The sequence below is a fragment of the Ursus maritimus genome, unplaced genomic scaffold (genome assembly GCF_017311325.1).
Source record: "Ursus maritimus isolate PB19 unplaced genomic scaffold, ASM1731132v1 scaffold_19, whole genome shotgun sequence".
Lineage (NCBI taxonomy): Eukaryota > Metazoa > Chordata > Mammalia > Carnivora > Ursidae > Ursus > Ursus maritimus.
Window position 1 is genome coordinate 56,684,400 of NW_024424341.1, and position 21,361 is coordinate 56,705,760.

Below are 21,361 nucleotides of genomic sequence, written 5' to 3' on the forward strand. Positions count from 1 at the left end.
GTCGACCGCCCGCGTTTGGTACCGCCCGGTATTCTTTCATTGGCCTCTCTTCCCTTTAGATCCTCCCACTTTGCCCTTAACCACGCCCCCACACTTCATTGGCTATTCTTCTTTCGACTTCCCGCCCCGTCCCGCTTTGTCTTCTCCTCACTGGTCCATAACGCGCGTAGCCCCGCCCTCACCGAGCCCTGCCGCCGGACGGCTCCCAGAGCCTTGGGCCTGAGGCGCGGCCAGGGAGCACCCGCGGGACCGTCCTCGCGCCGCGGCTTCGGCCGCTCGCGGGGCAGGGCGCCGCCGCGCATGCGCTCCAGGAGCATCGACTTAGTCCCCGACACCGGGAGGCCCCGCAGGCGCAGCTGCTGCCGGAGCTCTGAGACCTGGGGTGGGGGGCGGGGAGAGGCCTTGCTGGGAGGGCTCCGGGCCACAGGCGGGAGCTGGGGCTGGACATTTGGGAACCGCGAGAAGAGGGATTGGGGGCCCAGGCTCCTGGGTCTCCAATGGGGCAGAGGGTGCGGGGTTAGACCTGTGGGTACCCACCGAGGGAGAGGGCCAGCCTGGGAAGTTACTCCCGACACTCACCGTCAGCTCCTCCAGCTTTAGGGTCTGAAGTTCCAGCTTGTGTGGAGGGGGCAAGGGGCTGGGGACTCCAGGTGGGGAGGGAGTGAGGGCAGTGGGCTTCATCCTGGCGGGAGTCAGGAGGGGGAACCAGAGGTCAGAGGGGGCAGAGAGAGACAGGGCATTCCGGGGTCTTCGAAGAGGAAAGAGAGGGCCCAGGAAGAGGGCCAATTCCTGTGCGTGGGAGAGGAGGAGCCAGAGGCCCAGTCTCTTGGGTCTGAAGCCCGTTTGCCCGGAACTGAAGGAAGAGGGATTGGGAACTTGGACTCGAGTCCTGGAGGAGGAAGGGGTTGGGAGCTGAACTCCCCTGCTCTTGGACTCTGGGTTTGAGGGAGGAGGATGCGGGGCAGGCTGAATTTCCCCCCAGAGAACAAAAACAGGGATCATACCTGGGAGGTGGCAGCTGTGAGTTTGTCCCTTCCCACAGAGGTGGTCCAGGGGGACCCAGGGCCAGCCCTTTGGCCTGGGGGTCTACCCTGGACCCTTGTCTCTGCCCTGGAGGCATGTACTGGTGGTAGGTCAAGTTCCCCTTTGGCTTGGGCCCTCTCCAATGTTGGGAGATCTTGGGAGACTCCTGAAAAGCAAGTGTGATGTCATATGCTTCAGCTCTGTGCCCGCTGTCCTGCCCCAGAGCCTCATGCAAAGCATGGCGTCAGCTTGGCACCACCAGAAAGGGGCCAAAAGGGCAGCAGCAAGGACGACCAATGCTGGACTCTCCGGGGTACTTCTCCTCACTCAATGGAGACTCACCTTCAGGGACCTCCAAGGGCAGTATTCTGATTCAGGGAGCAGGTCCCCAGGGCTGAAGAGGAAGGGGGTGGGGCCCGAGGACGAGACTGGGGCTGGAGCTCCAGGGGCCAGAGCAGGGTCTGTGGCTGAGACCCACGGATCCGGATCCAAGACTGGAGAGGCAGTGAAGGACCCTGAGAGGCCTGTAGATAGCAAGCCAGGCAGGGAGGAACAAGGCTGTGTGGGAAGGAGGGCCCTGGAGGCTTCAGCCACACACACACCCCCACCCCACCCCCACCACCCCGTGTGGGAGGACAGGCCCAGGGAGGGAAACCCCAGCAGTAGGAGGTGAGTGCCCAGACTCCTGGATCTCAGGGCAGAGGTTCCAGACTTTTATATTCTCAAGAAAGGAATCATGTCCTCAGTCACCAAGGGGTGTGGTGGCTGAGGATCACGGGTTTGGGGGGTTTTGCTCGAACAGGGTTGGGGCCAGCACTCCTGGTTCTTGAGGAGAGAGAGAAGCTGAAAGCCACATCCTGAGATTCGTGTGCCTGCCAAGTGTGGAGCCTGGGATGCCTGTTTTCTTCAAAGAAACAGGATCTGGATTCATGCATGCATTTCATTGGAGTGGGAAAAGTCACAGAAGGGGAAGCAGAGCTTTGAGGGGTGGGGTGGCCAGGGACCTGTACTTCGGGTCCTCGGGAAGGGACAGGATAGGATTTCAGGGTATCCCTGGCATAATGACTGAGCTCAGCCCAGGGACCAGTGCAGGAGATCTGGGAGCTTCTCTCCTGGGCGTCCCAGGGGTGTCAGGCCTCCACCCCCTCCCTTCCAGGGCCCACACTTACTTGGGTCCTGATACCGTCTGTGGATCCGAAGCTGGAGGACTATGGAGAAAGGAGGGAGGTGGGAGGAGAAAGGCGGGAAGGGAGTGTCCAGGAGCCTGGCCTGGCAGGCGGCGCAAGCTGCAGTTGTTGGCAGGACATGCGTGCCCAGCCCCCTTACACACCCCATGCCGGCGGGTGGGCCGGCAGCCTGTTCCCTTTCCCGGGCCTCCCGCCTGCTCCCTGCTCCCTGCCAGAGCCGTTCTGGGACTCGGAGCCAGCCAGTGTGCAGGCGGGAGGCAGCCCTGCCCCCAGCTCCACCTGCCCCCTTCCTGAGCATGTGCCCACCCCGCGCAAGGCACGATGGCCATCTTGGCAGCCTGACCCATGTGTACCTCACCTCTTCGCGTCCGCGCGCTCCCGTCTGCACAAGCCTGCTCCCTTCTATGTACCCCCGGGCCTCCCCACACTCAGTCCCTCTGCACACGCAGTTCCCTGGGCTCTGGGCTGGCACCTGTGCCCATCTCGTGCACTTGTAGCCTTCGATACGCTCCATCCTTGGCTCACTCTGTCTTGGCACCCGCCCAGCCTTGCTGACACTTCTTTGCACATTCAGGAGTTGGCTTCCAGTAATGGAGCGGGGGTCTCTCTTTGCGCATTTCACGTGCACTCTCTGGCACACTCTTTGCTCTTTGGGGACTGCTGTCTTTGCACACACCCCCCCCAGCATTTTCATTTGCACACTCGTATGCCTTTTGCCTACTGAGGAACTGACAGCCAGCACACGCTTTCGGTCCGCATTGGGACCTAAAATACAACCTTTGACAAGCTCAAGGTTTAATAGAGCTCACTATCCCCTCACCAACACTCCCACACCTCCCGCTCCAAAGTCCCCACTCTGTGCACTCCTCCGCTTTGCGCACACGTCAATTTAAGCCCCCGGTCCTTTGCAGTGCCTGACCCTCAGCACACCCACCCCTAGCCAACCCCTCCACACTGTTTACAGAAGCATCGCACTGGCCATTTGCACACTCATTGAGCCCCCCACACTCAGCCCCTTTGCTGGGGCCTCCTTTATACACAAGTGACTTTTGCACAGAAAACACCTGCCTTATGGGTCCCATGGCCCACCCTCCCCACCTCACCCACCACACACACTGCCCGAGTTAAGAGTATTTCGATCCCAGGACCCAGAAGACCCCTTCCCCTTCTACGTGCATAGAGAGAAGCCTCTCACCAGATCTGAACTTGGAGCGAATGATTTGGGAGCGCTGAGAGGAAGTTGCGAGAGTCATTGCCAAGGCTGTGATGGAGACCTGGACTGAGGGGAGGACAGGGCCCACGGAGGAGGGTCAGAGTGGAGGTCAGGAGGCTGTCCCTCCATGTGGAGGCAGCAGAAAAAGGGCCTCAGGGGCTTAGGGATAGGAGAGGCCTTGAGCCAGAACTTCTGATTCCTGGGGGAGGAGGGGCTAGGAGCCCGGACTCCTGGATTTGAAAGAGAAGGGGGTTGAGGGCCCCAATTCCTGGAGCTTGGGGGAGGAAAGACTGGGATCTATGAAAGGAGACCCCTGGGCCTGTGAAAGGAGAGGAAGGAAAAGGGGGTGAAGGGACAGAGCTCAATATTCTGAAGAGACTAGAATCCAGCACCCTTGATCAAAAGGGGAAAGGGACCTGGTACGTTCCTGGGGAATGGGAAGGGTCTCTGCCACCTGCATTGGAGAAGGAAGTGGGTGGGTGTCAGCCACCATGGTCTGTGAGGAAGGGACTGGGACCAGAGAGGTGACAGAAAAGTTAAGGTGGGTTCCCCCCACCCCCATTCCAGGGGCTTCTCACCAGGTGGGCTCGGCGCAGCAGTGCTCTTGAGCGGGTTAACTCCCCTGGTCTAGGCTGGAGGCCGCAAGCTCCGCCCCACCGACCGGCCTGGGACCGCCTAGGACACCCCTTTCTAGGGCGTGCCAGGAGCCTGTGGAATGGGGCGGGGGGAAACAAGAGCCCCGCCTGGGACGCTGAGAAGGGGCGGGAGCACCGGCTGGGAGGGACTGGGGCGGGGCGAACGTCGGGGTTCCCTGGGTCTCTCCTCCTCCGAGTCCTGGGGCTGCGGGGTCGGGCAGGGCAGCGGCGGGCGGACTGACAGAAGCAGGTGCCTGGAGAGGGGCGCCGGGTGAGCAGCGGGAGCAGGTGGTCGCGACCCGGCCCTGCGGGCAGGTGCCACCTGTCGCTTATTTTTTCCCTGACGCAGCAGCAGGAGTCGGATTTAGGGGAGTGGAAAGTACAAACTGGAGCCCCGAACTCCTGGATCCGAGGGAGGAGGGGGCTGGGGACCTGGACTCCCGGGTCTGAGGGAGGAGTGGGTTGGGGGCCCGGACTTCCAGATGTGAGGAAGGACGGATGCCAGAACAAGGACAAGAGGTGTTGGGATTCGGCAGTGTGCCCGACAGGCAGAAATGTCCAGATGGGGGCTGGGAACCCAGACTCCTGGGTCTGAGGGAGAAGAGGGCTGGACCATGGCCTTTGGGGTCGAAGGGAGAAGTCTGGTTCCCACCGGCAGGACTGAGGGCCTGATATTTGGCAGAGCAAGCTTAGAGCTTTGTCCTGAAATGCGTGGGAGGCCCCAGGGCTCCGGGTTTGGATTACAAGCCGCAGGGCAAGCTGAGGCCGAGGCTATAAATACCACCTCGGACTCGGCAAGAACCCAACGCTCTAGTCGAGGACCCTCGTGCTCTAATCCGCAGAAAATCATCATCGCCAGAGTTCTCGAGTCTTAACAAGTAAGGCGTTGCCGATACCACAGATACCTTTATTGCTCCTTGCGCTCACGCCCCAAACCCATCTTCCCACTGTCCCATCCTCTACTACCCGAAAACTCAAACTCCCGGCATCCCACGCGGGGAAAGAACTACAACTCCCAGAGAACTCTGAGCTCGGGCGGGCTCCCGGGAGTAGAAGTCGAAGAATTTTCAAGGTTCGCGCGCTCGTTTGTTATTGGTTTTCAAGGAGGCGTGGCCACGGGAGGTCCGTGGCGGTGATTGGCCGGCAGTTCTTGCTGCTCAAGATCCCAGAGGAGGCGGCGGAGCCTGCGCAATTCACGGTGCAGGGCGTCGTCAGTCACAGGACCCGTGAGGCGCAGGCGCGAGCTGCCCAAGGGCAGGATGAGGGGAGGATGGGAAGAGAAACTTTCGAAGATGTCCCCTAGGAGACCGAAGAAGACGGAGTCAAGTTCTGAAAGAGGGCGTGCGGCAGCAGTGTTGGGGAGAGGCTGTGTCACGCCCGAAGGAAGGAAAAACTCCAACCCCCAGCGATTCCTGGAGCAGGATCCACTCCAACAGGACTCTCGAGAGTCCCCGAGCATCATGGGAGTTGTAGTTTCAGACCAAAAAAAAAGGCCACCGTTGCCTGGGAAACGGGCGAGGTATTGGGTTCTTGGGTCCGTGAGGAAGGAAGGTCTGGGAACTTAGTTTTACGGATTCCTTAGAGTAGAGGGGCCTGGAACCCGAACTCCTGGGCGAGGAGGGTAGGTTCTCCGGGGAAGAGGCTGGGGGCCTGAACCCTGGGGAAAAAAGGAGCTGGAACTTGAATTCCTGTACCCTGGGGGAGAGGGGAGTTGGGGTCCATTACTTAAGTCTTGAGGGAGGAGAGGATTCAGGATCCAGAATCCTGGGTCAGGAGGAGGAAGGGGCTGGGGCTATGGATTCCTGGGTCCTGAGGACCAAAAAAAAAAAAAAAAGCCTCTGTCCCCGTCTCTCCTCACCTGTGTCCACAGCATCTCGCTCTGCAGGGGGAGGGTCCCAGGCAGGTGGTGGCCCACGGCCAGGACCCAACTGATAGTGGCTGAGCAGATGGTGGAGCTGAGCAGGGGTCAGTGTGGGGTGGTCAGTTCGTAGGCTGCTCCATGAAGCCTGGTGGGAAGATCAGGTGAGAGATCTATGGTCATTATGGGGCAGCTGAGAAATCGGAAATGGAAGGCCCTCCATAAAGGGCACGGATGTAGTGGACAGACAGTGGTATCTGTGCGGTATCTTCTGAACACTGTGAGGCCAGGCTGTCACCAAAGTGATGGTGGGGAAGGGCGTTTTAAAAAATATGATTTGGGGTGCCTGGATGGCCCAGGTCTGCCATAGGCTCAGGTCCTGATCCCAGGGTCCTGGGATGGAGCCAGGTATTGGGCTTCCTGCTCAGCAGGGAGCTTGCTTCTCCCTCCCTCTGCTTCAGCTCCCCCTGCTGTCCTCTTGTGCTCGCATGCTTCTCTGTGTCAAATAAATAAATAAAATCTTTTAAAAAATGTGATTTGCTTCAGCATAAATGTGATGTAGGAGGGGTGGGGGGTGGAGAAGAAACAAAATTGGCCATTAGTTCATATTATTGAAGTTGATGATGTGTACCTAGGTGTTCATTACTATACTGTGGCTATTTTTTGTATCTGAAAATTTCTACACTTAACTGAAATGACATTATTATAATTATAAATAAATCAAATAACTTATCCTACCTGATTTTCAGTTTCCTTGTCTGCAAAGAATTGTCAGTTAATAACCTATTTCATGAGGCTTAGTCAACATTCAATGAGAAGTGCTAGACAGTGTCTGGCGTGTCGTTTATGTTCAATGAATGCTTTAACTATCACATTCCTTGGTCTCATAGCAGACTTTCTGAATCAGCATGTCTGAGGGCGGGGGGGGGGGCTTGGAAACTATTGTTAGGAAGTCCCATGGGATTCAGATGCAGCTTAGACACTTGTGGCTGGCTTCCTTCTAACTGTCAACAGATTACCCACAGTGTCAGAGCTGGGACTGGGGATAACATGAAGTCCAAGGGGAGGTCCAAGGGTGAGCTGAATGCAGAGGATGGCTGCATGGGGTCGAGGAGTCAGAGGTCAGGGATAGAAGTCACCTTGAGCAGGGAGGTGCGGGGCACGCAAAGCAGGTTCACAGCTATGGAGAGTTTCCGGAAGAATTCAGTGGCAATGTCACCCAGCCCGGCCCCCTGCAGCCAATCCAAGACAAGGTCCAAGTTGGTTCGGATTTGGACAGCTCGGGACCATTGGTAGAAAGGTCGGCCTTGACCTGTGGGGCAGGATATGAAGGGCAATGAGTGCATGGACTGAGCCCTCCTGCCTCCCAGACCCTTCCTATCCTTCAGCTTGGGATCTGGAGCTTGCTCTCCAGGGTCCTTAAACATGAGGCCGATCTTGGGGCGTGGTGTCTGAATTGACATGGGTCTCAGAGGTTCCCGTGCTTTCTTCCCTGCCCCTTCCCCAGTCCGACCCTCACCTCGTTCCATCAGCGAGTTGAGAAGGGATGCATTGGAGAAGAAGAACAAGTAACCGAAAGTCTGAGACACGAGGTCCGGGTGCAGCTCACACTGGCTGGTCAGTTCCAGGGCCGCCTGGAACACGCCCAGGGTCGGTCTCAAGCCCGGAGGCATGGCCCCCAGCTCTGCGCCAGGCCCTGGCAGCTCTGCCCCGGCTGTGAAAGGGTTACTATCCAGGAGAGCAGGCAGCGTTGAATACAGAGTCTAAGAAGATACAGAGATGCAAACAAGTGATTGGACTACACTCGCTGGAAGCTTCAGGGTGATAGAGCTTCTGGGAATTATAGTCCATTCTACCTGCAACACACTAAAGGTTCTTCGTGAGCAAATCCCTACTTTCCAGATGGGTGTCTAGCATTCATCAGGCCGAGGACACCTCAAGTCTTAAGAAAGACTCCAGGAGTTTCTTGGGTATTTTACGACCACTTCTGGTGTCTCGAAGGACTTGTAGTTCTCAACAGAGACAGCTCACAGAGGACAAAGGATACTGAACAAAGAGGCCCCCTTCGGTCAAAGAATTATTTATCCAGAGTTCCCGAAGGAAAGAAAAAGAATGAAGAGTCAGGAAGTGGGAGTGGCATGGCAGTGAGCCAGTGGAAAGTGAGATCAGGCCAAGGACAGGAAATGAGGTCAGAGCCAAAGAAGAAATAAAGCCACACTTGGCAGGGACGGACAGGAAGCGAAGCCTTGGAGGAATGGACTTCACCAATCAAGGCTGCTTAAGGAACAGAAAGACTCTCCCCAAAGATCCCCTTTGCTGTTACAGGTAGGGGCTCAGGCCAACCAGAATCCTGAAACCCTGAGAATTCCAAGAAGCCATCTTAAGGTCAAAGGTGGTGGGGGACTGGGGCAGAAAGCAGGTCCTGCAGGACTAGCACTCCAGGGAGAAAGTCTGTGGCGCGGAAAAAGGAGTGAATTCAGAGCTGTAGGAAATGAAGTCAGCAAACACAGGAAGTGAGGCCGGATTCAAGAGGGCCTTTCATTTAAATGACAGTACCCGGCACTATTTGAACCCTGTTTATCTATCTGCCAATCTACCTATCTATTAAGTTTACCAGTGGACTTAGAAAACAGGAGCTCAAAAAAGTGAAAATGGTGATATAACCAGGTAGTAAAGTTAGCCTGTCAAGCAGGGATCTTTGCAGAAACAGGAAGAGAAGCCAGAAAGACAGGAAGTGATGTAGGCTCAAACAGGAAGTGGTACCAGAACAGCAAAGTGCGGCGGAGAATGAGAAGTGATGTCAGAGAAGCGGGGAATCTTACAAGGTCAAATAGGAAGTGACATCGGAGCGATGTGACGTAATTCAAACCAGAAGTGACGTTATGTCAAACAGGAAGCAGGGGACGAAACCAACCTTGGTGAGGTAGTAGACAGACTGCTGGAAGGTACACATGATGACCTCGTCCAGGAGGGCCATGGCCTCGTCACATAATTCCAAGTCATTGCAGAGCTGTGGGTCTGAGGACAGACCTGGGGGTGAGAGAGAGAACCAGAGGCTGACAGGCAGGAGCCCAAGTCCCCAAGTAGAGGGAATGACAGGGGGCTTGGAACAGGCCTGGGCTTGGGTCAGAGCTCACCCTCCTGGTCGGCCTCCTTCTCCATCTCCAGCACCTTCTCCTGCACAAAGCTCAGCAGCTCCGTGGTGTTAGCCATCCACAACATGAGTGGCCGCAGCTCTACAGACACAGCCTCGGGAGTCAAGGGCACCTCGGGGACTCCCTCCGGGTGGCTGCGGAAGGAGAAAACGACCTGTGATCTTTGCCCAACCCCCACTGTCGTGTCTAAACCCCGAAATCTGGGTCTAATTGGGGACTGAGGCCAATCCTCATTTCACGGCTGGAAGAGTTGAGTGCCAAGGAAGAGCAGAAACCTGCACTAAGCCATGAATGGAGTGAATGAACCACCAGCTGCAAATCCCCACCCCTGCATCCCTCTAGACCCTTCTCCCCAGAATTTCTCTTACTTCTCTGGCTGACGGTCTCCAATTTCCTTAATTTTTTCCTGTAGAACAGTAAGATCAGAGTCAAGGTGAAGGCGGTCGGGGAGAGGCCTATGAGTTAATACCCTGGTGTTTCTAGAAGCACCTTTTTGACAGAGACTCTCCCCCACTCAAATTGACTCTAACCCTCAAGCTTCAGAAGGGTCTATCCTCTTCTTACCTTTTAAACACAAACCCCTATGATTGTGAGTGGTCTATCGCCCTCAGGTCTGCTCAAATAGTTTCTTCTTACCCACCCCCCCACCCCCCCCAAGACACTTCTTTAAGCTTCTCTTTAATGAGCCCTAGCTCAGTGGGATGGAACCTTTAACCCCACTCTGGATGATTTCTCCCAGGCATTTCCATCTGTAAGTCGGACTGATTTGCTCTTCCTCGCCTCCAGGAATGGTCTTTGCCCACTACCTCCCAGCATCCCGTGAGACCCCTCGCTTAACAGCCCAAACCCCTCCCGGAGCATCATTGAAGAGATAGTTTCATCCCACCCAACTACGGCTGGAAGGTAGCGAGGAGGGGTGGCTGGGGAAAGAACCTGGGGCGCTGACGGGGCTGAACAGTGGTGGGAGCACTCACCCAGACAGCCTCCTTGATGAGACGGGCCAGGCGGCCCAGCAGGCGGGGCAGGTGGCCCAACTCCAGCTCCCGGGCTGAATGCTGCACGCACAGCGCCAGCAGCGTGGCGGGCCCGAGTGGTGGCAGGTCCCCAGCGCCCGCGGCGGCAGCGCGCACGATCTCCCCCAGTAGCGCCTCTTCCTCCCGCGGCCGGAAGCGCAGCACCGGCTCGCGGCCGTCCAAGTAGGCCGCCAGAGCCTCGCCCCTCTCCTGCAGGCCCCGGCCGCACAGGCGGCAAGAGAAGGCCCAGCCGGGACCCGGCGGGGCGGCCCCAGGGCGGGCGGGCAGCCAGGGCGGCCGCGCCGGCCCCGAGCCTCCAGTGCGGGGGTCCTTGTACATGAAGAGGAAGTGCTCGCCCAGCCCCAGCAGGTCGCCAGGGTGCAGCTCCGCCTCCCGCAGCAGGAGGCACCCGTTATGCGTGACTGGGGCACCCCGGGATGGGCGCACCATGGCCGGGGGCTCAGGGCCCGCACGCACGGTGCAGTGCCGCGGCAGGATGTCAGGGGCATTGAGAAAGGTGTCCACATATGGGGCCGGGGACCCACCGCGGGCCGAGGAGTTCCCGCCCCGGCCAAAGACATGCTGCTCCCGCGTCATCACATATACCACGAAGTCCTGGAGGGAAAGGGAAGATACAGTCGAGACAGCTCCATGAGGAATTGACCGCTAGCAACAAGGACCCTTTGCCACAATCGACTCTCCCATCAACCACCTCCCTTAGAATGAACACTTCCAAGGAGATCTCCTGAGACGTCAAAAGACTCACCAATTACCTCCACCCAAGCATGAGTGGACTTCTCAAAGGCACTTCCTATGACCGACTGACCCATAACACTCATCTTGAAGACCGGCTGCTTACAAGGAAACCCCTTTCTTGACACAGGCTCTAGAATTCCCCTCCCTCAAATTGTTGATGCTTTCCAGACCTTTCTCCAGTAGACTCTCGCATCTTCCCACCTCCTCGGAACGGACCCTTACAAGGTAATCCCTTTCCACAGTGCACTCTCCCACAACATCCAGCGCAAAGAATAGGTGCTTCCAAAAACACTACACCCGCACTACTAAAATGGACTGTCCTCCTACCTTTACCGTCAAAGAATGGAACTTTCCAAGGAAATCTTTCTCTTAAGAACCTTCCCATTTCCCTACCCTTGGCCCCATTTGCCCCACATTCCACCCCTATGATGGAGACGACCAAAGACGTTTCTCCTTCCAATAATAGCTTCTCTGAATATTTCCGAAACAAGGGATAGATATCTTTAAAGAGATTCCTCCTTTGAACAAGGTTTCTTCCATTTTCTCTACCCCGTGAGTATGCACTCTGGGGAGACCCCCTTTCTCCAATGGATTCTCATTTTTTCCCATCCCATGCTGGACTCACTTCCAAGGAGACATAATACTTACCTACTACCCTCATTCCCATGATAGAGAATTCTAAAGATACTCTCCTTTCCATCGGTGTATGCTTTCAATATTCCCATCCCAACAAAGAACATCTCCATGGAGATCTCCATATAGTAGCTCTTTTAGCAACCCCACCTTATAAATAGATGTTTTCAAGGAGACGCTCTTCTTATAAGGGAGTGTCCCATTTCATCCGCCAAATGAAAAGGAGCATTCCAGAAGACCCCTTCCTAAATGACTCTCCCTTCTCCATCCTATAAAAATGGAAGATCCCCTGACCTTCCCGGATCTCCTTCCTAAAATACACTCTCTGTTCTCTCCTCATGTCTGAGAGAATAGTCACCCTGATATTCATAAATCCCCTTCCTACACTGAACGTTCCAATTACCTATACCCCATGGATGGACATTTCCAAAGAGACCCCTTCCTATAATGGATTTGTTCATCTGCCTCTAGAAAATGGCACTTTCCAGTCTGACCACTTTCTGAAGGGAGAATCTCCTGCTTTCTATCCCTGTTTGAAGCAATGGAATGGTCCAAAATACATGAACCCCTTTTCTAAAATTGCTTAACCCAAGAAGAGATGCTTCCACAGTGGCCATGAAGAACTCTCGGGTTAGAGCCACTCGTGAGTACACGAGTGCAGATAAATTCCTCTCTATAAGAGATTCACCTCTTACTCCTGATCCCAAGGAAGGAAGACTTCCAATGAAGCCTCTTTCTTAAAAAGGGATTTCTCATGGACCTCACTCAAAAGAATGGATGCTTCCAATGTTTTCCCCTCTTCCCATAACAGATTCCCCTATACTCCCAGAACAGATCCTTCCAACTTAACTACCTTCCCAAAATAGACCCTCCTATTCTCCAACCTTGTCTCGAGAAATGGGCTGTAATAATATATGCAAACTCCTCCCTATAATGAACTTGCCCCATCCCCTTGCCCCAAGAAGGAGGAATGAATTCTTCCAAGCAAGACTTTCTCTAAATAGTCTTCCTCTCTCATTCATATACAAAGCCAGGCCACCTAACCCCATTGGATCACTCTCTATGACAGTGAAAACGGGGCTATTCACTAAGTTCCACCAGTTGGCTTTCCCATTGATTCCCAGAAGTACCTGTTGAACTTGGCTGTACCACTGTTACTCAAAGTTAAACAACATCATAAAAATGATTCTCGCAATCATCACATACACAAAAACGAGTATTTCCAATAACACATTATGTTTCTATTAATGAAATAATTTCCCACTAATCCACTAATAATTTTCTACTAACTCCTAATCCTTTCTTCCCCTCTGCTCCCTAACACTCAGGCAAGTTCCATCGTCACCCAAATATATAAAATAGAAGTATCTGTATCACCTACCCGCATCAACAACAGACTGTTCCAGCATAAACCAGCACCTTTAAAGAGTGGATTAGTCCGCTCCTTCCAAGCAAATACAGGCTTACCCAGAACAAGACCCCAGGCATCCATCAAATTATCTTCTTCCCAAACAAGATAGACACTTCCATTACTCCTCACCAAGAAATAGACCCTTAGAAGGAGATCCCTTTTCTACAATAGGCTCTCACATTCCCCCCCTTGACAAAGAGGGTACTTTCCCCCAGTTTTGCATGAAATGAGCCACTCCCTACTTGTTCTTCCATCGAGATCTTTTCAGGCATCAACCTCCACCACTACTACCTTCCCCCCTCCATCCCCCATCTCTGACAATGACATCTCCTACCCTGGAACCTTGCTGGGACATACCTGAGACTACCACGACCCAAGGAATTCTGGGAGTTGTAATTTTGTCTCCCTGCCACCAGGGGGTGGAGCATAGGTCTCTCCCAGTAGGATAGGCTGCGCTTACCTGGGCGTCCTGGTAGCCCTGGAGAAGCAGGAAGTAGGGACGGTTGCTGGGGGCCTGGATGAGGCACTGGGTCAATTGATCGAAGTCGCCAGGGTCTGCGGGTCCGATCTGGGCGTCGGCTGCCCCCGGGGCCATGCTAAGTGCCTGCTGCCGGCGCTCCTGCTGCCGCCGCCGTCGCCCCTGCAGGCTGAGCTCCGACACGCTGCGCCGCAGGGACAGGTTTTCCGAGCGCTCTTTGCCCCCGGACCCAGCCGGGGGCCCTGACCCCGACCCCGGGCCAGGACTGGCCAGCGCCGCCCCGCCGGACGCCGCCCGGGAGCGGTTCTTCTGTGGCCGCCACGAGGGGGCGCCCGTGCCTGCGGAGAGATGCGGAGGGATGAGGCAGGGACTGCAAAGAGAGAGCTGGAGATTGTAAGGAGACAAAGAATTGACTACAGAGAAGTGAGGCGCGGCTTCCCACATTTAGGTTTTTGCATATGCTGTTCCCTGTTTAGGTTTTTGCATATGCCTGGAAAACACTTCCCGCCTGACTCCTACACACCTTGCAGTTTTCAGCTCAGAAATTCATTCTTTTAACTGTTTGGGGGGCGGGCATCTACTATGTGCGGGGCACTGCTGCACACACTCCAGGCTTGTCTGGACCCAGCAGAGCCCTGGCACATAGTGGGGGATTAGTGGAAATAAGTCCAAGGAATGGACTGATGTGTTTCTCGCTAGACTGTAAAATCTAGGAGGGTGGGAACCTCACCTGTCATGTGCTCACTGTATTCCCCCACGGCCCTAAATACTGTGTGGTCCACAGTAGGTGCTCAACAAATGCTTTTTTTTGGGGGGGGGGAGACAGCGATGGTTATAATTGCCATTCTTTATTAGACAACTACTATGTGTTGAGTCTTGTGCCAAAGCCCTGTTATACATGATCTCATTTCAACTTGACCTAGGGTTTTGCTCAGTTTAACTGGCAAAGGACAGACTGGAATCCAAGCCAGAGCTCAAAGCTCATGAATGTAACTACTACACCACTCTATCTCCCAAAGGGAGACTCAGAAACAGAAAGGCTTTAGAAAGCTCCCTGAGCGGCCTGTGGCCCTGAGCCAGGCCCCATCCCTGCCAGGCCCTGCTCCAAACCCACTGGCCCACCAATGGTATCATCTCCTGTTACAGGCCCGGCCTTCTCCAAGACCAGGCCAGCATGTAAGCATGACCTTCCTCGGCCCCTACAAATACTCTATCTCTTCATTTCCCTTGAGCCACCCTCAAGTCTCCCATTCACACTCTGCAGCCAACCTTGCCTAGGGCCACCTGCTCTAAGGCCCACTCCCCTGAGGCTCCGCCCATCTTTAGGCCCAGATTAAGCAGACCACTTCTTCACTTTCCAAGTCCCTTCCCCTTATGCGCTTAATCTACATAGGCCTGGTCCCTCACCGAACCCCTTCAACCTATTGGCCTCCTGACACAGGGGCCAGCGCCACCACTCAACACCTCTGGCTCCGAATACTCTATTCCTCAGGCCCCGCCCCGGCGTCACAGGCCCCGCCCACCGGCTCTGCAAAAACCTCTAGTCGGGCCCATCTTGCTCAGCCGGGTCCGGCCCCCAGCCCCACTCTCCACTAGACCCGGTGCTATAGGTCCCTCCCAGTCCCCTTCTCTCCCGCGGGTCCCGCCTCCAGCCTACCATTGGTCCTTCCAGCCCCGCACCGATCCTGCCCCGCCCCCTCCCTGTTCCCCAGCCCCGCCCCACCAACCCGCAGGCCCCGCCTCCAGGACAGGCCCCGCCCCCAGTGTCCCGGCTGCCAGCTCACCGTCGCTGTCTGCCGCCCCGAAGGCCTCCTGCTCCAGGCGGCGCGCCTCCTCGCGGCCGCGCAGCTCGAAACGCCGCGCCCAGCCGGGTCGCGCTCGCCACAGCTCCTGCACCAGCAGCGGACGCTCCGAGTCGCCCAGCACGCGCAGGTGCTCCGCCCGCCACTCGCCGCTGCCCACGCCGCCCGCCGCTGGCCGGCCCAGCGCGTCGCACAGCGCGAAGGCGTCCACGCAGCTGCTCTCGCCCGGGCCGCCGCCGGGGCTGCCCGCCAGCCCGTAGCGCTCCAGCGCCTCGGCCACCAGCTCGCGTGCCGTGGAGCGCGCAGTGGCCAGCACGCTTTTGTAGTTGGCGCCCGACGCCAGCCCGGCGCCAAAGATCTTGAGGACCCCCGGGGGCGCCGTGGCGCGCGTGGCCAGCGGGGGCTCGGGGGCCACGCCCGCTGACAGCTCTGGCAGCTTCTTCTCGCTGGCCCAGCGCTGGGCGCCCCCCGGAGTCCCGGGGCCTCCCGCGCCGCCGGACCCCGTGGTCCCGGTCCCCGAGCCCCGAAAGAGCTGGGAGATGCGCTTGGCGCGACTCCCCGAGGCTCCTCCGGCCGCCTTGACCGCGCCCACTCGCCGCAACTCCACGTGCGGCGGCGGCGGGGGCAGCGGCTCGCTGCTGCGGCTCCCCGTGTCCGAAGAAGAAGACCTGGGAGCCCGCCGGGGAATGGAGAGGCGGGAGAAAGACCCAGAAAGACAGGCAGAGAAGGGAGTAGATGGTAGAGATGGAGGGAGGTGGGCAGAGACCCAAATGGAGGGGAGAGAGACCCAGGGAGGACGGGATGGGGGACAGAGACCCGGAGAGTGACAGAAACCCATTGAGAGGGGACAGAAAACCAGAGAGAAAGGGCAACAGAAACCCAGAGAAAGAGAGGGACGGAGGCCCAGAGAAAGAGGGAGACAGAGACCCACAGAAGGGCAAGAGATGGGGGGAGGGGCGGGCAACAGAGATGGGGTTGGGCAGAGGCCAGAGGCAAAGAGAGAGAGATAAATACATAAATAAAGGCGAGTACCCCAGAAGGAAATTCCAAGAAGCAAGCAGGGAGGGGAGGAAGGAAGGTGAATCAAACCCCTGCCCCTGTGTCCCCATCCCAGTGTCCGTCCAGCCTAACCCCATCTCCAGACCCAGCACTCCCCACACTGGGCCTGATAGCATTGTACCCCACTGTCTCCTCCTGCCTGCCAGCTCACTTGCCCATTCAGGACAGGAACTGGAAGCCAATCCTTGGGGCCCCTAGCATTACCCAGTGCAGAGACTGCGTCATAAATGGGGACAAATGGGAAGCAGATGGGGCAGAAGCAGGAGTCTCAAAGGGGTGGGCACTCACTTAACAGAGGCAGCGCTGGGCCAGCGCCGCCCCAGCTTGGCCAGCTGCTTCCTGGGAGAATTGATCCACAGGCCCACGGGGAGATGGAGTTTCCCGAAGCGGGGGCTTCCGCCCTCCTTCCGTTCACCAGATAGCATCGCCCTAAGGAAGGGTGGGTAAGACCCCAGCTCCTGAGGCCCTGAGCAGCAGAGTTGGGATGGAGGGGGACTCGGACTCCTCGGTCAGAGAGGGGGGCAGGGGCTCAGACTCCTGAGTCCGAGTAGAGGAGAAGGATGGGAGCCTAGGCTCCTGGGTGTTGGGGTGGGAGGAGGCTGAGGACTGGCTCCGGGGTCTAAAGGAGGAGGGGTCTGGACTCCTGGGTTCCTGGCTCTTACCCTGCTTCAGGTCCCAGCAGCACCCCGGGGCCCTGGCTCCGTTGGCCCTGGTTGGTTCCTGACCCCGCTGCTCCTGTTCAGCCTTTGCCTCTGCCCCAGCTCCCAGCACTGGGTGGGGGACAGGAAAAGGCGAGAGGAAACCCGGCAGGAAGAGCGGGGAGGGGGCGTCCTGTGAGGGGACTGGGCCTGGGGGAGGAGATCTGGGTAGGGCTGGTCTTTCCCTGCTCCTTGATTCTGGAATTACGTCTCAGCCGGGTGGGTCCTTCCAGGACTCCGGGAGCTGTTTTCCCGGCCCATGCTCTCAGACAGGAGACCATCCCCAGACCCAGACCTCTGCTGGGGGGAAACCAAAAGTTAGGATCAGACCGGAGGAATGAGTCAGATATTTAGACAACCAGATAAATCTTTATCTGAGCCCTGATCGTGTGGCTTTTTCCTTTGGAACATGGGGAGGCTTGGCGGGCTCCTTGGCAGGCTCCTTGGCGGGCTCCTGGACAGGCTCCTTGGCAGGCTCATTCTTGTTGAACCAGGACTTGATGGAATTGATCACCTTCTCAGGTCGAAAGCAAAGTATCCTGGGGGAGGGTGGGGTGCCAATAGCGGAACCAGATCAGGTCCTAACTGAGTGAGGGACACCCCTCCCAGCCTCCCTATATTCGATCTAATTCTAGCAGTGACCCAAGCTTAGCCCACCTAGGTAAGCCCCACCCTGTTTTCTAAGCCCCATCCCCAACGGAAGTACAGCTCTCAGTATTTCCCTAGCTCCCAGACCCCCTCCTGCACTAGAAGTTGGAAATCCCGCCCCTTGCTCCAAGCCCTGCCTTCTTCAGTGGGCGGCTCACGCGGTCGCAAAGCCGATTATCAGCACCACAAAGCCCCAGATGAGCAGTCCTATCAGACGGCCTCTCAGCACGTTCTCGGACTTCGGACACTGTGTCGGTGTAGGATGGACGCCTGAGGCCTCCCCAGCTGACGGTATATCTTGAAAGAGCCTTCTGGGCAACACTGACAGAGGAGAGGGAAGGAGCAGTCCTGGGAGGACACGAAGGTCTCACCCTGGCCGATGCAAGCCCGCTCCACTCCAGCCCGCCCCAAGACCCAGGCCTTGCAGGAGAGAATCACGCCGCTAAGTGCGTGAAGCTCTGCCATTGTGGTGGGAGGGCCACACCCTGGGCACGAAGCCACACCCTCGTGGCCTGAAACCACACCCCAACAGGAAGTTAAGCCCCGCAGACCACGCCCCTGAAACTGACTGCCTCCACCCCCAGGACCCGGAATCCCACACTACTGTCAACTCCCCAGCACTAACCTCTGACGTGAAAATGGATGATCGTGGCTGGGCCGGAGCGCACAGTGTCCAAACTGCAGCGGTAGACACCGGCATCCTCTGCAGTCACCGCGGGCTTGGTCAGGGTGTGATCATTCCCCGTGTACAGCAAGGTCTCAGCCTTTGTCCCCCAAACCTAGACCCAAGCTCAAGGGGTCACAGAGGCCTGGGGAATTCAGGGTTTGGGGTTGTACAGGGGTGAGATCATCACGGGGCCTCAGTGGGGGAGATGGGAGTCCAGGGTATACCGGTCAGGACATGGGGTCCCCGGGGATCAGTAGAAGCCAAACCTGGTAGGTCATAGGAATTGTGGGTGCAAACCTGTGGATACAGGGATCAGGGGGCTCACACAAGCCTAATGGACTTGGGATTCAAGGGTTACAGGACTTAGAGGGCCCCACCCTGAAAAAGTTGTAATTGGCCAGGCCTTGAGAGAGTCGATGCCAGCTGAGCTCACAGTTCAGCCTCAAGTCTTCCATTTCGTGGACCGTGACTTCGCGCACTGGGGATAAGGGGTTTCGGTGGGCTGCTGCTTCAAAGTTCCGGGCCCTTCCTTCAGTCTCTCCTCTAGCTCCGCCCCTCTTGCGCCGACCCCCCTCCCGCGGGCCCCAGCTCTCTCACCCCCGCAATCAGAGCTCTTGCGACAGGTGTGGACCTGCTTCTGGCAGGTATTGCACCAGATCAGACTCTGCAACATCATACCTGAAGGGGCAGGATCAACGCTGTATTTGCCCCGAGAGGCGAAGCTATAAAAGGAGAGGGCAGGGCCAAGGGCTGAGGCGGGGTCTGGCGCCCAATCCCTTGGAGGTCAGCCCAAGAGGCGGGGGTAGAAGACAGCCCCGCAGGAAGAGGGATGGAACCAGGCTCCGTTAAGAGTGCAAAGAGAATATGAGGCGCCCCCCAGTAAGTCCGCAGTGCAGAAGGAATGTGGAACCTCTCAGACGTGGAGAATGAAGAAACACCCAGACCCAAAGGGGGAGGAGAACGGCTGGGTATGAACGGGGCGACCATGAGGGATAGAGGCCCAGCTCCCATAATCCGGACTCACCACATTTGTTGGGACAAAAAGCTGCCTCAGAAGAAAGAAAGAAAAAATTATCATCAGATGTAGAAATTAAAGGAGATGAGAAGGGGCAAGGGAAGAGGGTGGGAGGGAGAAAGGACCCAGGTGCCTGGATCCCTGGGTCCAAGGGAGGATGGAGTTGGGAGAGCTGAGGGGCTGGACTTGGAGAAGCAGGGTGCTGGGGACAGGGGCCCTGGGACCGTTGGAGAAAGGGGCTGTGGTCTCTGACGGACTCCCATCTTCCCTCACCCTCTTTTTGGAACCGAGCTGCAAAGCGGGCAAAGATATCCTTCTGCAGGTGCAACATCCAGTACAGCTCCTTCACGAGCAGCTCACCTGGGAAGGAGCAGGGTGACACAGAGTGCTTCCCCTCTCTCACCCACCCCAGGAGTGACATACAGGAAGTCTGCTTCTGTTGGAAGAGCCTGGCAGTCCACTTTGGGAGGCACTCAGGGAGGGACAATGAAACTGAATGACCACTTAACATAATGCTGGCCACTGAGCTAAGGGACAGCTGGCATGAAGGCACTGTTCGGATCTTCGTTTTAGAAACAACAAAGCTGCGAAATCCCTCACTCAAGACCACACGGCTAGGAGATGACAGAGCCGGAATTGGAACCTAGGCAGTTTGGCTCCAGAGCCACTCAACAACCATCAGTTCTCTGGAAGATTCTGGAGCCCCTCCCCTGGCCCCTCTGTGCATTTACCTCTTACATTACTCTCTGTGATACGGGTCAGATCCTTCACAAAACTCCAGGCTGCCTTTTCCAGTGTTGGCTCATCTGGAGGGGTGGGAGGTGGGGATGCGGGGAGGGGGAGACAGAACTCCAGATTCCAAGCCTTACTGCCTCTTTGGCTCACCTGGCCTTAGAAACTACAATACCCATGAGGCTACTGGGTAATGAGAGGGCTGGTAAACGGCTAGTCCGCCCCGTTGCCTTCTGGAAATTGTAGTGTTTTGTTGTTGTTGTTGTTGTTTTACATACAATTGCAGGCTAAGGGGTGGGGAACACAGTGCTTGGGTAAGGCCCAGAATCTGCATTCCAGCCTTCTCCAGTCCCGAACCCAGTAGACTCTGCCTCCAGCCCTGCCCTCCCTTTCCCCCTCCTCCACCCCCGGCCCCGCACCCAGCAATCCCAGCCACAGACCCCTCCTCTCCCAGGACTCAAGATTTCCACGCTCTTCCCTGCCCTCACCGACAACCCCCATATAGGAATCCTCGTCAATTGGCAGTTCCTTGAAATCCACCACGGCTTGTTTTATCCTTTGCATCAAGCCTTGGCGACGCTCGAGCGCCAGGTGGCCAGGCAGGTAATCCAGCTCCAAGAATTTTAGCGCCTCTGTGACCCTTGTAGCACATATGAGACAGCCCCCGGCAGGAAGCAGGCAGCCGGCCAGCGCCGCCATCAGGAGGGCTAGTTGCGGACCCATTGCGGCCGGAGCGCTCAGTCCGCGCAGAACCCCGGGGAGGGTCTTTCACCCCAAACGTTCACGCTAAGTGGAGAGAAGCCCTTCCCCGAGACTAAGACCCCCAATTTGCAGGGCGCACACTTCTCGGTTAGGAAACCGAGGAGTCCGGAGACCCGATGCGCCCTAAACAGCCGCTGCCCGACCTTGACCTTGAATGTTGTACCCTAAAATACTAGGGTCCGCTGAAGAGCCGAATCCAGGCTGAGGGCTTTTAGAGAGGATGAGCAGGCCACGTCCTTCCACTCCACTATTTTCCCACGACTAAAATTAAGGATTTTGTCGGGGGCCAGAGTGAGGTCGGTCGCGTGATATGGAGAGCTTTTTGACTGGAGTCACGGTCACCGTTCGCCCCGGTCTACGAGGAATTCCCACAGCTTCCCCTTTCTAGCTTCCCACGTGGGGCGCCAGCTCCCCAAAAGATACTCCCTGGGAGTTTTCTCGGCCCCGCCCACAAGCCCGACACTGAGTCTGATCCGACCGCAACAAAGGGAGACTCCGCCTACCGTTCCATGATATCACAGAGGCGGCCGTCTTTCCCGAGTAGAACTTTCCCAGCGTCTGCCGAAAGGAAAGTATCTTGTCCCCTCCGGCTTCTAAAGCCAAGGAGAGGGCTTCT

The 21,361-nt window shown here is 56.9% G+C and overlaps 3 protein-coding genes across 10 annotated transcripts in view; all 3 read right to left on the reverse strand.

Moving 5' to 3' along the window:
* MAMSTR (MEF2 activating motif and SAP domain containing transcriptional regulator) overlaps positions 1–4,196 on the reverse strand; it is a 5,328-nt gene extending 1,132 nt beyond the window's left edge. The window contains exons 1-7 of one of the 4 annotated variants that reach the window (XM_040634265.1): positions 4,002–4,196; positions 3,406–3,489; positions 2,193–2,231; positions 1,366–1,547; positions 1,005–1,189; positions 580–682; positions 183–377 (exon numbers count right to left, since the gene is read on the reverse strand). In XM_040634265.1, the coding sequence (XP_040490199.1) occupies positions 183–377; positions 580–682; positions 1,005–1,189; positions 1,366–1,547; positions 2,193–2,231; positions 3,406–3,463 (762 nt within the window). In that variant the 5' untranslated portion in view covers positions 3,464–3,489; positions 4,002–4,196. Of the gene's footprint in view, positions 1–182; positions 378–579; positions 683–1,004; positions 1,190–1,365; positions 1,548–2,192; positions 2,444–3,405; positions 3,508–4,001 lie in introns of those variants that run through there. The other 3 variants (XM_040634266.1, XM_040634263.1, XM_040634264.1) reach the window with 3 other exon arrangements.
* Positions 4,197–4,944: 748 nt separating this feature from the next.
* On the reverse strand, positions 4,945–17,176 carry RASIP1 (Ras interacting protein 1). 2 transcript variants are annotated; one of them, XM_040634268.1, is made up of 12 exons: positions 16,886–17,176; positions 16,512–16,652; positions 15,147–15,832; positions 13,345–13,700; positions 10,046–10,699; positions 9,440–9,477; positions 9,054–9,205; positions 8,831–8,934; positions 7,436–7,679; positions 7,056–7,228; positions 5,917–6,064; positions 4,945–5,357 (listed from the first exon to the last, which is right to left on the reverse strand). In XM_040634268.1, exons 2-12 carry the CDS (start codon positions 16,646–16,648, stop codon positions 5,158–5,160), a joined length of 2,892 nt encoding a protein of 963 aa, XP_040490202.1. In that variant the 5' UTR covers positions 16,649–16,652; positions 16,886–17,176; the 3' UTR covers positions 4,945–5,157. The 2 variants fall into 2 exon arrangements, with proteins under 2 accessions (XP_040490202.1, XP_040490201.1); XM_040634267.1 differs by having other exon boundaries at positions 8,831–8,946.
* A 94-nt stretch (positions 17,177–17,270) lies between these two features.
* IZUMO1 (izumo sperm-egg fusion 1) lies at positions 17,271–21,202 on the reverse strand. 4 transcript variants are annotated; one of them, XM_008684513.2, is made up of 9 exons: positions 20,472–21,202; positions 19,983–20,057; positions 19,525–19,611; positions 19,261–19,281; positions 18,834–18,914; positions 18,614–18,714; positions 18,195–18,348; positions 17,728–17,917; positions 17,271–17,460 (listed from the first exon to the last, which is right to left on the reverse strand). In XM_008684513.2, the coding sequence occupies exons 1-9, from the start codon at positions 20,704–20,706 to the stop codon at positions 17,292–17,294; spliced, it is 1,113 nt and encodes a 370-aa protein (XP_008682735.1). In that variant the 5' UTR covers positions 20,707–21,202; the 3' UTR covers positions 17,271–17,291. The 4 variants fall into 4 exon arrangements, with proteins under 4 accessions (XP_008682735.1, XP_040490206.1, XP_040490204.1 ...); XM_040634272.1 differs by having other exon boundaries at positions 17,707–17,917; XM_040634270.1 differs by having other exon boundaries at positions 17,728–17,890; positions 20,472–21,188.
* Positions 21,203–21,361: the final 159 nt, after the last annotated feature.

Coding starts and splice junctions, on each gene's coding strand:
- RASIP1 (XM_040634267.1), bottom strand. CDS start 16,648: ATGCTATCTGGTGAACGGAAGGAGGGCGGAAGCCCCCGCTTCGGGAAA. Junction 10,700..13,344: donor AGGGCTACCAGGACGCCCAG/GTAAGCGCAGCC, acceptor CTTTCCCTCCAG/GACTTCGTGGTATATGTGAT. Junction 7,229..7,435: donor CAACTCGCTGATGGAACGAG/GTGAGGGTCGGA, acceptor CCTGCCCCACAG/GTCAAGGCCGACCTTTCTAC.
- IZUMO1 (XM_008684513.2), bottom strand. CDS start 20,706: ATGGGTCCGCAACTAGCCCTCCTGATGGCGGCGCTGGCCGGCTGCCTG. Junction 20,058..20,471: donor TTCCTATATGGGGGTTGTCG/GTGAGGGCAGGG, acceptor CCACCCCTCCAG/ATGAGCCAACACTGGAAAAG. Junction 18,915..19,260: donor TTTTTGTCCCAACAAATGTG/GTGAGTCCGGAT, acceptor CTGCCCCTTCAG/GTATGATGTTGCAGAGTCTG.